At 40.5% G+C, this 16,459-nt stretch overlaps 1 protein-coding gene across 1 annotated transcript in view; it reads left to right on the top strand.

The window, feature by feature from the left end:
* The window catches only part of LOC142375370 (MAM domain-containing glycosylphosphatidylinositol anchor protein 2), a 210,725-nt gene that overhangs the window by 48,774 nt on the left and 145,492 nt on the right, over window positions 1-16,459 (top strand). The window contains exon 2 of the mRNA XM_075459371.1: window positions 14,980-15,119. Coding sequence (XP_075315486.1) covers window positions 14,980-15,119 — 140 coding nt within the window. The remainder of the gene's footprint in view (window positions 1-14,979; window positions 15,120-16,459) is intronic.

Here is a 16,459-nt window from a genome sequence, read left to right on the forward strand (position 1 = left end):
TTCTCAAAAGACCTTGTGCACACCATATCGTGATATCAACATTTCTGAGCTAACCTGCATGAATTTTCAAAAGGGCGTGGATTACTTTTGAAGTAGACATCAAGATCATTAAGTGCTGTTCTGAGGGAGCTGCTGCAACGATGAACATTGCTTTGATTTTCAGCTGCTGTGGCCCATCTCCTCCCCGTTGATGCGTTTTTATATTTGGCCAGAAAACCTCACAGATTAAACAAATACTTCGATCTCTCACTTGTGTAAACATAGTAACACCAAATTGAGGAAATATCCTGTTACAAATGATACTCAAGTATGAGTATAAAATTCTAATCAAAATATACTCAAAAGGACAAAAGTGAAAGGTCTCATTTTGCAGACGCAAAGTCCAGAATAATTTATATTTAGACTAAAACACATTTAATTTGTCTGCTTGACGGATTGTGAATTTAAAGCAGGATGAAATGAAAATACTTGACAAAAGAACAATGTGTATATGTCATGTCGGTCATGTCATGTTTTCACAGCCAGAGTCGGGTTTTGTTTTATCAAGTTTTTTTCATAGTTAGGTTTTTTGGAATTTCAGCTCAGCCGCGCTTTTGGTTTGGATTTTAGAACAAAATCAAGTGTTTTCTTTAGAATGTCTGCATCCGGGTCCTTCCTCACCACCACGTGACAGAAGGATCTGGCAATGGGCACGAACAGACTTGGAGACTAAATACAGAGGAGGGTGATTATTGAGTGAAGGGGAAAATACAGGTGATGTGAGTGAAGCTGATGGCAGGGCAAGAGTGACTGAGGAAAAACACTGGCATAAACTAAAGACTAAACAGGAACCTAAAACATGATAAAACTAACAGATATGACAGAATATAAGAAATTTGGTCCCCCCCCTACACATTTAATTTTGAATGGTGTCGTGTTTCTCTTTGGTGACACAGCCTTTTGTTTGTACTTTGGTTTCTCCTTTTTGTTGTGTTTGGAAGGATTTTGGGCTAAAACTCTTTAGCAAATGTTGTATAGATGCCGGCCAATGACTGCCCAGTTAGCTTTTGTGTCTGTTCAAATCACCTGGGAGTTAACGTTCAGGGCCTGTTCCAGACTTTTACATGTCTGATGATGGAACATCTTGGTACGGGGTTACACGGAGGTGTTTGGAGATGTAGATATATGTATCATTTGTGCTTTATAATACAACCTCTGAATCATTTAAAAATTATGTTGGTTTTTTTTCCCTCTGATTTACTGCTTTTTTCAGCAACTGGCTACAGTTTCACTGTCTGAACACTGCCAGATTTGTCTTGGGGAGGAGAAGTGGCCAAGTGTGATTACAGTGTTTGCAGACAGTAACATTAGGTTGCGAGACTGCCATTTTGTGTCCTTTGCAACTCTTAAGTTTTGCAAGTAGCTTTTTAGTCCACACTGAGTGTGACCTACTGCTGTGTTAAAATATTTTCTTCCAGATTATGATGAAGGCTCAGTTAGTTGCTGACTTTAAATTCCTGCACTCATCATTAGAGCTGCGCTGCCTCGAAAAGTGATGATCTCGATGGGAAACATCAGGCCTCAGCCAAGAGGCTGCGATGAGCGGCCCTTTGAAATCTCCGAGTCTAAAAATGGATTGTTTAGACCGATGATTATTCAGATTTATTGGATGCCTTGCTTGTAAATCACGAGGTTCCAGTGCATTGTTTACAGGAAAAGAGGGATGCTGTCTGGCTTCACAGCACCATAAACAGTTTTAGGATCTGATTTCCTGTGTCAAGGCCGGCAGCTTCACAGAGAGATTCCATCATGCCGACCTTTATATGACATGCTCCTCCGCTATACATCACTGTAATGTGGCATTTATTGTCACGGAACAAAAATTGCAGTGTCTGTTTTGTGTGCGCATGTTTCTCAGAGGAGAGCTGCATGTGTGGACCTCCTTTACTGCAACTTCCATAAAAGCCCTATGTATCTGCACATTCTTACAACATTTGCATAAGGAACATTGAACAGATGAGAGTATATGTACCCCTTTATGTTTGTATCTGTGTTGCCTTTATGCCTGTGCCTGTCCAATTCGGGGCGATCCGCGTGGGTGCACAGGTAATCCAATTTGTGTTTTAGAGTCACAGCACAGCACAATAATGCTCAATGATGTATGACCTATCCGTTCAGTTGAACTTTATTCCTGATGCCTCTCCGACTGCAAGGAGAAGTAGGTCTTATTTAATTTGAACAAGCCAAGTGCTATCCTCACAAAAAAAAAAGTTTACTTTTCCCCACATAAAAGCAATTTGTTAACTGGAGGAGAAGCTTCCGAAAATCATCTGTTGTCAGGGTGAAAATACAGTGTAAGATCTTCGCAGTATTATATTTAACTTCATCTGTCATCCTTTATCCTCCTATGTACTTTTCTCAATTATACTGGCTAAGGACTTTTCTCAACACTGGGATCTAATTCTGCTGTTTGAAAATCAGCATGGATCCGCCTTTAGGTTTTGCATTATGTCTGTAGTTCAGCACATTTGTGGTTACTGTTGACTGTATTATCAACAGAGTGAGCATTGTCAGAAATTACGAGATGGATGTGTGTGTTTACACAGTGCAGCAAATACTTCATCATAAACTGGCACTTAACCTGTTGACTTAATAAAAGGGCTCTGGGTAAACAGCCAAAACGTACATTTGTACAGTTGTACCATTTGTTATTTGCTTTTAGCAAGATTGTATTTGTGGATGAGCCCTGATTCTTAGAATATTATGGAAAAAAGATATTGTACATAATTTTATTTTACATATTGAATTCATGTTTACTCATCATAAAACTGACACAAGTCATGTATTTGTGTTTTTATTAGTCAGTTACAGTTTTATTTTCAAATATTTTGTTCTTGTGCACCTGTGCTTTTGCTTGCTGCCTTCGTTTCCTCTGCACCTGTCAGTTGATTACTCCACACCTGTTTTCCATCAGTCAGCGCTCCCTTTCTGTGTGTTTGTCCTCTGATAGATTTATTTATTTGTGTATTTTGTTGCACTTTAATCAAGAGATCATGTCACACGTTGCTTTCTTATTGTTCCCTGTTTTGAGTTTTGTTCTCTCTGATTCCCGGGGCCTGTACTACAAAGTAATAAGAATTACCACAAACAATATTTATTGGCTCAGCAAGTTAAGGTCCGGTTCAACTTGTGGTTTTAAGTAACACAAACTGTCTCGCCTCTTAGCAGCCTGTATCACTAAGGTAGCTTATGCTGAAAACGGCATCAAATAACATCAAATGAATGTATCTTTTCTTTATTGGAATCACTTAACTTTTAAAGGAGAACTTTCTGTTTCAGCCTATGAAATGTTTAAAAAATTAAGATTATTTTTAGTTTGAATGTTTTCAGGTAAGTTTGCTTGTGCAAATTGGCTTGTTTTTGTTTTTTATTTGGTGCAAGAAATGAAAGAAAGCGTACAACTGTCTTACATGACTAAGGAATACACCTTAATGTATTAATTTAACAAAATAACTTGATTGTAATTGTGCTTTAGGAGACTTTTTTGAGAAACAATCATAAGCACTTTCTTATTTCAGCCTTTTTAGTATGATGATGTATTGCTTTTTGTCTGTTTTTTTTTGTTTTTTTTTTCTACAAAACAGATTGAGTGTATGTTCCATATTTCAGTAATATTACCAGCATTAGGAGATAGATTTGTGTAATAGCAGAAGTAGAGCAGATGGAGATGTTTGGCACATTGTTCCTGCACATCAAACAGTGATGACTACCCTGTTCGCCCTCCACTGCACTATGGTACATCTCTGTCTTTTTCCTCTGACACTGCGTGGGTAGCCAAGGACAACAGTCAATGAGCAATATCAATTTGCGTAATGGACTATTAAACAATGTGCTTAACATTTAGAGTTGCTACAATGGTGTTTAGTGGGAGTGTGTGCCAGGAAGTCTACTGTCACGATAACTGCCCTATGAAATCAAGCACATTACCCTGCTTTGCTGGCTGTTACTCACTTTTTCTTCTTCTCCTCCCACATTTGGTTGTCTGACTGGACACAGATTTCCTATTTGTTCTTATTCTTTTGTCCTCCATTTGCTCAGCATATGACTGCATGTTCAAATATTAAGTGTCCGTTTTGGTTCACGCATTCATCTCGTCGTCAAGCTCATTACGTGTTGTTATTTATTCAAATTAATTAAATATTTCTTCTTTTGCTTTCTCAAATATGACATTGTTTTTACAGCTTTCACAACTTGGAGTAATTGATTTATTTCACCCCCCCTTTTTGATGTCTGTACTGGAGCGAGTCTGAGACAGAAAACATTTTGTTCACACTAATTGACATTCAGACAAACGGGGACAAATATACTGAATATTGAACTCAATCTTAATTGGTGTGAATTACCAGACTTGTAAAAGCGATGCGAATTAAATCAGGTGCATTACTGTAGCAATGCAACTGATTAAGCCACAATCAAATTGCACGATCCATTCAGGGCATGATTGTGTTTGATAGATGAGATGTCAAGTGCTCTTTGAGGCATATCTGAAAGTTATACTCTGAGAGATCTCAATGCTGTGAGAAATTGGAATGAAGCTCAAATCTGATGTTTTAAGGCAGAAAAGCTATTACCACTGATATAAACCCATTCGTTAGCAGTTCGGTGTAGATAACAGGATCATTTCAAATTTTAAGAACATTTTTCAAACGGCTTCAATATTTGAAATTTGTACTTTGCTCTAGTTTACATATCTGGCAGAGACGCAGCAGCTCTCTGTTTAAATCAGTACACTCGAATGTATTTTTGCATTTTTATCATAAAGCTGATGTGCTCATGTGAAACGGTTCGCAAAACAAAACATCCCAAAGATTTGGACATTTTTTTTTTTAGAAGACAGTGTTTAGAAATGTGAGTAATTCTGACATGTACTTGAGTAAAAGCCCATGCTCAAGTTGTGCATCTATGCTAAAGTTATATTTAAGATGTTGCAGATAAACTACAAAAATCTTCAAATTGCTGCACTGGTTTTAATTTAACCTGCCTACATGAATATTATTTTTTATTTTTCTTTGATTTTATTTCTTATTTGTTTAAAAGGTGATATGTGAAGTACTTATGACCTTATTCAGACCAGTGAGCCAAGCTAAAAGCTACTGAAAGTAAGGCCACAAACAGAGTAAATTGTTATCTACTTAAAGCATTTTTTTGCGGTTCCAGCGGGCGGTGCATGATCTTAGGATATTTCTACACTGTGTGTCCCATTTGCATCAGACTGTGACACAGACTTGGGGCACATAACCTGGTCTATGTTGCCACTCGGACTGTGGTACAATGGGCCGCAGACAGTATGGCAACACGGAACTTCTTATAAACCACTCCTGTGTGCTTTTAGCGTGACTCATAGATCAGAATTGGATCAATCAGAATTCTGATTATCCAAACTCAGAGCGCTCTGACTGATGTCTACTGCGTGTAATTGATTCATCCGAACTATTTCAAAATACAATAGCTCTTCATGAAACTTTTCAAAATAAGAATAGTTAGAAATAAAAGGTTTTTACTTAAACACCTGAAGCTTTTTTTGTGTGTTGACACTGTGCAGATAAATTGTGTCTGCCTTTAGTTAACTGTATAAATCGTACAGCTTATTTACTTTAGTCACGCCCTTGAAATTTGAAGTGGTCACTCTATGTCTAGATGTGTCGAATTTCACAGTGCAGGAGTCTTATCTCTGGAGCCAGGTTTATGAGGATGTTCTCATAAGCTGCCTTTTGGTTTATTTGGTCAAGCTGATCGCACACAAGACTGTGGTGTTGTCCAAAGTTTTACGAGCATTGTTTTAGTGAGGGATGGAGCTGATGGAGCTGGGACGTAATCTCCTCCGCACTCTGTAAATGACCCAGTCATGTCATTTGAGGTGACTTCCTTATGCTTTTTTTTTTCCCCTCCCAAATGTAGAAAATCCCCTGATGAGGCCTAAGGCGCTGCCATTTTTCATCTTCATTTTGCTGAGCAGTAGTTAACACTACATGAAGTAAGCATCCTTCAGATAAAAAGACTCAGTGGAAAAAATCAAACTCATTGAAGCTCTAAAACTTAATTTGCACGGGACCGTAACAGTTTGTGTTTTTTGATATCGCATCATGAGCCTAGCCGGTGGGCAGATTTTTGATGGAGTGCCGCAGTGTAGCTGACTTCAACTAAAAAGGCATTTCCCACGTCTCTGCTGCTGATATTGGAAGACCTGTAGCCCAGATTTCCAAGAGCATAGCTCTGCGAGAGATCTCCAAAACCCATTTCCTGGCTGGCTTAGAATAATGAGGTGTTAGTGCCTGCTGGCAGGGCTTAGCACACCTCCCCAATGGAAAAGTTATGGATGGTGTACAGTCGCACATGCACACACCCTCACACAAACACAACACAGTTTACACACTTTCACACTCAAAGACATGGACGTATGCCCCACCGGAGGTGTTATGGATAGCTGCATATAGCAAAGCCAGCCAGCGGGCAGCACTTTCAGCCATCCTGCACTGTGGGTATTGATAGGACAATCGGTTCACTCCTGAGTCGCCGGAGCCAATCATGAGACAGTTTCTTGGCGGGCAACACCCAATCTTCAGAGGGTTGCCAGATATTCTGTCCTGAGTGAGCTGTTGCTGGCTCGCTGCAGTAGCCAACCATATAGAAAGCTGTGCCTTTCATCAGCCAATCGTGTGAGTGTTGGCCAGAGTTAGGCCTATCAACAGATAACTGCCGCACAGTTACAGCCAATCTGAGCTTTATCCTTCCCTACAGATGTCCGATTAGTGTTGTTTAGGGAAATCAAACTGCCACAACAGGCCCACTTTGCCAACACGGTACTGTGAATGGAGACGATAGTAGACTGGGATAGGAAAAACCAACAAAGGCTTGCCTAACTGTAACATTGACAGTCTGTATTGTGTTGGACTGTGTTGCATCGTTGGAAAGCAAAATGTGCTTCCATCCCTTAGTCTGATTGTGTTTCCCGAAAATACTGAGTACAAACTGGAGCTTTTTCTTTCCCGTTCAAGTCTTCTGTTGAGATTCTTATATACCAGCATGTATTTGTCTAAAAGCTGTTGAGGTTTACATGAGCCAAGGGCATCGTTCAATGAAATCTGGTCAAGTCCGGTTTAATGGCTCCCTTACACATCCCTGCAACTTAGGTTGGCACAGACATTAGATCAGAGAACAGCACCGAGCTGTAGCGGTTTTACTTGCAAACTGCTGTAATGTATGTGTGTGTCAAAGACTTTTAATCGCGTTGCTTTTAATGAAATTCAACACAGTTGTCAAACGGATGCGAAATCAGTTCTTTGAAAAACCTTGCAGTGTTTGTAGTTAAACTGTCATATTTTGGTAGAAATACACAAGCCTTTATCATGAAAAAGCAGCAAATGTGTACATAAAAACTCTAAGGACATTCAGGTCAGTTGCTTTCAGTGTCCTTGTTGTCCTTGTTGGCTTTCTGCTCCACTGGAAACACAGCCTTCAGTAATCAGATTGGTGTATGTTCTTTTCCTTCCAAGTCAGTACGTATACAGTGTTTAAAAAAAAAAAAAGAGAGAAAAAAAAGATTAAATGAAAAAAAAGCTATTCTCACTTCTGTTGAACCAACAGAAAAAAAGAATATGACTATCGTTGGACTACAAGGAAGCAGCGTGAAACAACAACTTGAGATATGCTCCGAGTTGTGCTTCCCTGTGATGCTGAAACGTCTAAAAAAAGAGCAAATCGTGTTCTATAATAGTGAGATAAACTACACTACGGCTTAAACCGGCCTGAAAAATGTCCATTGAACTTTAGCAGATTAGATGTAGCACCGAGTTTGTCCCAGATATAGGATTTAGGGTGTAAGTCTAGTATCCGACTAACTAACTGCGGCGTGAGCATTACCGATGTTGTGCAGCTATATGCAGGCAAGCTGGAATCACACCTGCTGAGTGTCATAGTGTAGGTGCAAGATTAATCTGTCCTTTAAATTTCCATAGCTTCATCTACTCAGGCAGGTCTGGTCTGATTTTAGTGTAAAACTGTGTGATTTGTGTGTGTGGTTAGGTGGCAGTATGCGGCTGCATGTGTCTGTGTTTGAACTCTGTTCTTTATAAGCGCTTAACACCAAATAGACCCTCCGAGGGTCACAGCCGTGGATAGTTTGTTTTGTGCTCTCATGGTTATCCGTGTTTGTAGAATCCACGGACAAACAGACCCTTCTGCCGTATTAATAAACTATTTCCACTCAAGTTCCTCTGTACCGTCGAAAGGACAAAATCTCTCATCCTCTCCGAGCCCGTCCTCTTGGTCCGCTAATCCGGACAAACATTTTGCGTTTTCTGCGACGCTTCAAACGTGGCCTGTGATAGATGATCTATGCTGATAGGGTGAAGCTGGATCCATACAGAGTCTCATTTACAATAACAGCGTAGGCTGAGGAGAGCATGCGAGTGCATTACAGTGTGTAATCAATACGCTCTGACAACTCCTGATGCAATAATACGTATGTGCTGCTGGCAAACCATTTCAAGGCCTTACACACATGGATGACCATATGGATGAGTTGCTTACTCAATTATACAGCAAGAAGGGGCGGGTACAGCGGAAGCTCCCGCTTTCTAAAGGCACAAGGAGAAGCATAGAAAATGATTGAATTCAGTTTGTAGCACCTTGGACTATAGACCGAGTTTACGCATCCTGAAAGGTAAAATCCACTGAATTCACACTGATGTGCTGAGTGGAACTGCTGCGCATCAGAGGTTGAGGACTTCAAACTTAGAATGAATGTGTCAGATTTTCACATATGGGAAGATGGAATTCTATAACAGCTATTATGCAGTGCTCGTAGAATAATTATCTCAGAACCCTGTTGACCGTTGTCAATCTTAAAGCTGTGCTAATAAATATTTAAACAAGGAAACGAGTCGCTTTGGGTCATGGTAAACGAATTCTGTGTGATGAGGAGCCCATTAATAATTATCACTCCCACATTTGACACCATCAGAGCTATGAATTTAGCTTTAGACTTTCCACGCGTCAAATTGATTGTGAAACCCTTGGATACGGAGTCAGTGTCACAGAATAAAGCGATGGTCCAATAAGAAAATCACTGAGGAGATATACAGAGAGAGATAAACAAAATGAGGAAATATGAAGATAAATGACACATTTACATTTTTTTTTATTTATTTGTTCAGTTTGAATATTATTTTGATTGTTACATAATTGTCTTTGTTTATTTCTTGTTTGTAAATTGTTAATTTTTTTTTATTTATCTTTTTTTTAATTTTAAAATTTACGCTGATATTTCATAATGTCATTCATCTATTCTTATCCTGAGCCAATCAAATTTGAGCATGATCTGTATGTCTCTTTGTGATGAACTGTGACTGGTGGGTATAAGGACACTACTTTCATTCTTAAATGTAAAGTTTTTGTCATTCACTTTCACCATTCATCAACCTGGGTGCCAGTGGCACAACATCACTGTTTTGGGGGCGGAAAAAGAAAAGTTTTGATGATGACATTACCTCCGTAGACACAAAGTAGGCAGCTGTAGAGCTGGTGAGTAAAGGGCAGCATTTAGCAGCTGATTGGCCAGAGAGTTAAATGTTTGCTTGTAGGCAAGACGGACAGATCCCAATTAATTTAGAATAAAAAGATTGTTATTTCTTTTTACAAAAATGAAATGAAGCAGGAGAGGATTCTTTTTTTTCTGTGTTTAATTTATCATGAAATTGTTGAATTTGGTTTCTGTGATGTGTCTTGATGACTTTTGAAATGGCAGAATACTGAATTAAATTAAATTGGACTGAACTAATTCAAATTAATCTGTGCAAGGTTCTTTTTTTCTGTTTTTTTTTTTGTTTTGTTTTTTTTACTGCTACAGTGAAACTTTTTCTTGCATCACCAATAGTTTGGCTAATTATGTCAACTTTTACTTGCTGTGTCACTCATCCGTTGTAATTCCGTGGTTTAGTAAATGCACAAATGGAGGTCTAGTGCCACGTGTGAAGGAGTATGACTTGGGATGTGGTAGAAATGTGGGTTTATTTCATAAAGCATGGGTTGAATTAATTGAAGTTAAGTCATTATTACCCAAGGTTGAGAATTGAGAAAAGTGCCACTGGATGCCGACGGTTTCCTGGGCTTCTCAGTCACATTCATGAATTTCACGTCAGTAAAATTAGCTCAGAAATCACAAGCTTGAAACGGCTAAATGACTAATTCAAGGCTTGAAAATGGTACTGAGAAAATGAATGGGTGATATGACTGCAACTGTAACTACGTCCATCTTTGTTTTATTTTGCCTCTTAAACAGCAGGGATCGGAGGTGAATATTGTCTTAGCACATTTAACAACTCGCGTTGGCAATAAAATGCTTGACCCGTTTTACTCGTTCATTTTCACAACTTATTATTTTGGCAGAAATGGCAAACATGAGTGGTTTTAATTGTTTATTCTTTGTTGTGCATTGTCATCACACAGTTGATGCTGACTCATGCCCCATCAGTCATCCCTACAGGGAGTCTATTTCCAGTGGTCCTGAGAGAGAAAGTTTTATATCAAAAACAATTGCTCTCTAATGTATTTCTGTTTACATTTTAAATATTTTCTTTTCCCCCTTCTGTTGCTCCTTCTCTCCTGTTTCTTTACATTTGGCGCCATGTTTCAAGAAGGTGATTATGGAGCCAGAAAACTAGCAGGATATTGTTAGTGGTCCTCAGGGGTTGGTCTGAGGACATTAAACCCACAGCGACAACGAGCCCCAGCTGTTGGAGGTTTTTTTTTTGTTTGTTTTCCGCTTTCATTTGTTTGTCAAATTCAAAGTCTCTGCCATTGCCAAGAAGCCCTTCTGCCACACAGCCACTCCAGAACTGCAGCGCCGAGGTTGCTTTTAGCCAAATCTAATTTAATCTCCATCGGTGGTAGTGGATAAAGCTGTCTCCATCTCCCCCGACTGAGGCCAAGGAAAGCCAGGCACTCAACTGGGAGCTGCTCATTCACCACACAATAACATAATGCACACTCAATCACAACTTAACACACAGGCCTGTATGCATGGTCAGAGGAGGATTAAGAGAAAGCACTAAACTAAGTGTATAACACGCACAGTTGTACGTGCCTAGGCACTCGCGTTCTCGTTCATTTCTGCAATGGGACAGTAATGCCACTGTTTGGGACCGAGAGAATGAAAGTAAAAAATGGATGCGCATCTGAGACTCATACTTCTAGCCTGCTCTGCTACTGTTTTCTAAGCCTGTAACTATCAGGATGCTGTCCGTGTGGAGAGAGACTGGATTCAAAGGACCGAGTGGACGGGAACGTGAGCGGGAGATGCACGCTGACATGAAAATTCTACATCATCTCCACGCGTTCATAGCAACATTTGCAGTAGTTGAATTTTTTTTTTTGGTTCAAATCACGTATGCACATAGAGCAAATAAAAAATGAGTCGCACTTCATTATTTTGACTCCTAAGAGCCTCGTAATGTGTTGCAAAATCTTTACATTTCCATCACATTTTCTGAGAGTCTGTAACATAGCTTTTTAACCCTTTATTTTAACCATTTTTCCTCTCCTGACCCTCTGTATGTCTTTTCACCTGACTTTGCTGAAAGCTGTGTAACCTCGACGGTGCACACACTGTGGTTTATACTGCCAGGAAAACCAGCCTCTTTCGGCTCAACTCTCCCCTTGCATCGTCAGTGTTTCTCTGACATAGTTCCATGCTTCCATCCAGCTTTATTTTACATGAAACTGGACCAAATCTCCATAAATTAGCCCTCCACACGGCTGCGGGGAAGTTTTCATCCATCCAAAAAGAGACTGCATAAACACTTGGGGGCATCGTCTGTATAACAGACAGAATTCTAAGACCAAACACACATGTACATGTACATGTATCCGAGGATCACACTGACTCTGGTTATGCAACATGACGGATTGATGTTCAAAGGAATTCTTCACCCTGTTGGGTGAGAGGCCGTTATTTGCCTGCTGCAGAGGAAAAGTTGATATTCAGCTTAAAACATGTCAGAAGTCAGAGGAGATTGAACAGATGAAAGACTGTAATATTACTTGCGCAGAGGACACAATCCTATTTCGCATAATGAATTTGCTAGCGATGTAAAGATGTTAAAAGGCTTTAAACCAGCTGTTCCTCGCCTTCTGTGATGTGTCCAAAGCTTTGTTGACTGTTCACGTCAGTCTGCGAGGGCCTAGCCTTGAATCCAACTACACCCATTATCTCTTCGTCCATTCTCCGACACGTCTTCTGAATATATTATGGGTAGTTACTGTCAGCGGAGTATCAAGTGGCTTTCATGAAACTGAACAAATAGGAAATGATATAGTAATGACAGTGATTTTAGTTTGTGCTTTGGGCCAAGAGATATGAAAGAGCAGGTCTTAGCTACTTAAGGATATGTGTGACTATTACAACATAAGTGTTCTCATTATGTAGAGGGGTTATTTGCTTTTGTGGCTTTAAGCCTAGTGTTGTCTGCATAAAGAATTAGGGTGTTTTTTTGTTTTTTTTGTATTTGTGTGTGAGTGTGTAGCTGTTGCAGTAACTGTGATAGCAGTTGAAGATCATTAAATATGGGTGTCTCCCTGCTTTCCTCCAGGACTGATGGTGTGCTGCAGAGATTGTGGCTCGTTGGAATAAATGCCAGTCGCTCCTTGTTTGGCTCGTGCCAGGGGGCCTTGTTTGTAAGCCTTTTTTGTTTTAAGTGGCAGCCTTGCATGAAACCCCCTTTCACCAAGCCTATTTCTGAAGCCCTTACCCTCCAAGTCGAATTCACCACCGGTGTGTCCGTCGCTAAAAGGAGAAAGGAAAGCAGTGAAGGGGAAGAGCAAGGATAGTCCAAAATGGCTTTATGACTAGTATCTGTATTAGCGTCCATCAATCTGCATCGCCTTTAAACATGCAGGGCAGGCATGACAGAGCATTAAGCCAACAAGCTGAAGGAGATGAACAGCATGGCTGGTATCGGGGAGGAACAATTGTTTAGCGGGGGGAAAGGATACACTGTGGCTGTGACTCCCAAAGCAGCGATGGGGAGGAGTGTCGCGGAGCTCATTAGCATGGCAGCTTGGATAGAGGCAGAGCCGAAGCTGCTGCGGGGCTGACTCTGCCGAGAGAGGCCCACACAGGAAGCCGCTCCTCCAAAATGAAAGCTGAGCTGCAGTCTAAAACTCCTTGTGGTTTCTGCTTGATTTTTTTGTTCTTTTTCTTCTCTCACCGTTTTGTACTCCTCCTCCTAATCATATCCTGTATCCGCTCTAACTCACGCCATCCCAAACCTCTTCACTAATCATGGAAGTTGGAGAGGAATAAATGCCTAACAGATGCTGGTACTGTCACGGGTCGATTGCATTCAACTGGGTTTTCACAGCTCAGTGGAAAGGAACATTTTCAGCAGCTCACTTTAGAAGACTGCTTCCTCTGCCCAGTTTAACCCTGACCGTTTGTGTCCAAATGCCCGTTGGGGTGTGGACATCATTCAAACATCCTTACCGTCTCACAGCGTCGCAGGAACTACAACTGTGAACAAACAGTGAAAAATGAAAAAAGATTTATTGTTGTGTTTCAAAATGGCACAGATGGTAACTAACAATAAATCAAGCGAAAATGAAATTGCACCCTATGAAATTTTAAGGTTTTATACATCAGGATTGATGTATTTTTTTATATATATTTTCCCCCACCCAAACAAGGAGGGGAAAAAAAAAACAATTGGCTCAAATGAAGAATGTTAAGGAAATATTTCATGTCGATATATAAAATGCAGAAGCAGTGGGTGAAATTATAAGTACAACCTCAGTGAAAGGGTGAGTAATCAAATGCACTTTAAGCCTGACTTAACTCTATAAAAGCTTTGGCAGCTTGTTGGTCACATTCAAGACATCTACAGAGATCTTACATAGGTCATTGCCGCCCATCAACTGGCCTTATAAGGCCATTTCCAAACAACTTGGAGTCCATCATTCTGCAGCAAGAAAGAATATTCATAAGTGGAATCAATTCAATATAATTGATAATTTTCTCAGGAGTGGATGTCCTAGCAAGTTCACCCCAAGGTCAGACCGTGCAATGTTCAAAGATACTATGAAAAACCTAAGAGCTACATCTCAGACGGTTCAGGCTGTACAGGTTCCCAAGTTAAATTATTAGATTTTAAATGTTGATGTTCATTACATTAGAATTAGTCAAAGACTGTACATGTGAGACTTGTTTGGAGGGTTTTCCAAAGTGGAGATGTTTGACCATAATACACAACAGCAGGTTTGGTGAAACCCCGATGGGAAATAACAAACACGTAGCACAGTGGTGGAGGGGTGATGATTTGGGCTTGTTTTGCAGCCAGAGAACCTGGACACCTTTCAGTCATTTAAGAGCTGTGGTGGAACTTTAAGAGAGTTGTACAAAGCAAATGGTCGTAAACCTCATTGAACTGAAGCGATATTGCAATGAAGAGCGGACCAGAATTCCTTCACAATGCTGTGAGAGACTGATAAGGTCACACATAAGACTATTACTTTTAGTTTTTGCTGGTATGGTGGCTTTATAAGCTACTGAATCATAGAATGTACTTGTTTTTTTCTGTTGTAGTTGTTTATCTAAGGTTGCATTCATTTCAAGACCTGGCGAGAGCGAGCCTTTTTCCTTTTTTTTTCTCGTTGATGTACATTAAATGAACTTTCCTTGATTTATTTGTACGTAGGGGCAACGTTTAAAAAAAGTCTACGCTGTAATAGAAATGTATGAGTCCATTTCTTTCCCGTTTCATTCTTGTACAAATACCTCTGGTTGTTTGCGTGCCACTGGGTGCACTACAAACGTTTGCACAGAGCTCGGCACTAGCCTTGTTTTCAGCGAGACAACCTTTTAATCAATACACATTCCACTGCGCTCAACTACTCTTTCCCTCAGAAACGACTGGAATGCTAACGTGCTTTGTCCCTTATCCTCCTCAGCACCTCCGACCGTCCGCATTATTCACTCGGGGCATGCCTGCAATGTTGAGGAGGAGAGGCACACGGAGAGAGTCTACACCATCAGAGAAGGAGAGACCCTTGAGCTCACCTGCCTGGTGACGGGCCATCCTCGGCCACAGGTAAGGAAGCTTTTCATCGACCCTCAACTGGCAGCACAGACCAAATATAGCTACAAGAGTGTATGAAGGGATGAGATCTGTCTCTCCTTTAATTCTGTAAAAAACATCGGAGCGGCACACCACATACCTCTGCACCAAACCAGCTTAAAAGATTAATCCTTTAATTATTGATGGTTTAGGTTGCACTGTGCACCTGCATCTTGATAATTAAAGTCTAATGAGAACTCAGAAACAAAACAACGGAAACATCTGCCAAAACAAAGCATAATGAGTGAGAAGCGGGCCACGGTAAGGAGACTCTGGGTCATGCGACTGCACACGGGTGCTCAGCATTTGATAAAAGCTTTTCTCACACTTGTATTTACAGATGTGATCTGAACTAATTAGGGGGAAGGAAAAAAAAAAATCTTTTCGAAAATCTTTGAGGAAGAAATCAGGCTTTGTGTTTGTTTTTGTTCCCTAGTTATGGCTTTCATCACCAGATCTGAGAAAGTGAACAAGTGAAGATAAGAAATTGGCAGAAACCAGGTCTTATCTCCTCATAAAGAGAAAACAAAGCAGGCTTGATCCATGCAGGCAGATCCATGTGTGTCAGATTTGCCATATGTTACCTGTCACATCTCATCACCTCATTATATCAATCTCTGCAGGATTCGCACACACTAACCTTTCCAAAACTTGTTTCCAATTAGCCTGATAACACAAATTACACAAAATTCACTCCCATTTCTCGAAAGTAGTGAACTCATTTGCATCAAATAATACGATTCAACCTTTTGGTGGATAAACAAGGCTGTTAGTTCACACACTTGCCCTTTGGATGTCGAGGCAAAAGACCATATTGATTTTTGTATTTCAGTGGAAAAGGTGAGGCCTCTTAGATTAGCGGGTCTCGGACACATGCCGTTGTTCTTTGGCGGGAGGGGGGGGCAACTCTGCACTCATCATCTCTATCTTTCAACTTAATTAGAATTTTCTGTAAAAACCGAGCAGAGCGAGTGGAGAGAAGGGACGGGGGAGAGAGGATTGGAGAGTGGGACATCAAAAGCTCTGCATGGCTGTGGTAAGAGAGTCAGGCTTTCCTTTGAAACAGAGTCATTATGATGCTCGCTCAGATCGCCTGGAACAGCGGGTCTCGGTCGCGTCTCTCTGGACTTTGGGATGTGTCGGCTTCATCTCCCTCCGAGAGTGGCAAGAACACTGCTCACGAGGCCGTGAGCTCATCTAGTGGTGGACCGAAGGCCGGTTTTGTGATGTTGGTGAAAAAACACAATGGTGTACGACCTCATTGGAAACAGACTTGCAAGATAATACAGCTCGTCTTTTCATTAGATGGAGAA

The sequence above is a fragment of the Odontesthes bonariensis genome, chromosome 24 (genome assembly GCF_027942865.1).
Source record: "Odontesthes bonariensis isolate fOdoBon6 chromosome 24, fOdoBon6.hap1, whole genome shotgun sequence".
Lineage (NCBI taxonomy): Eukaryota > Metazoa > Chordata > Actinopteri > Atheriniformes > Atherinopsidae > Odontesthes > Odontesthes bonariensis.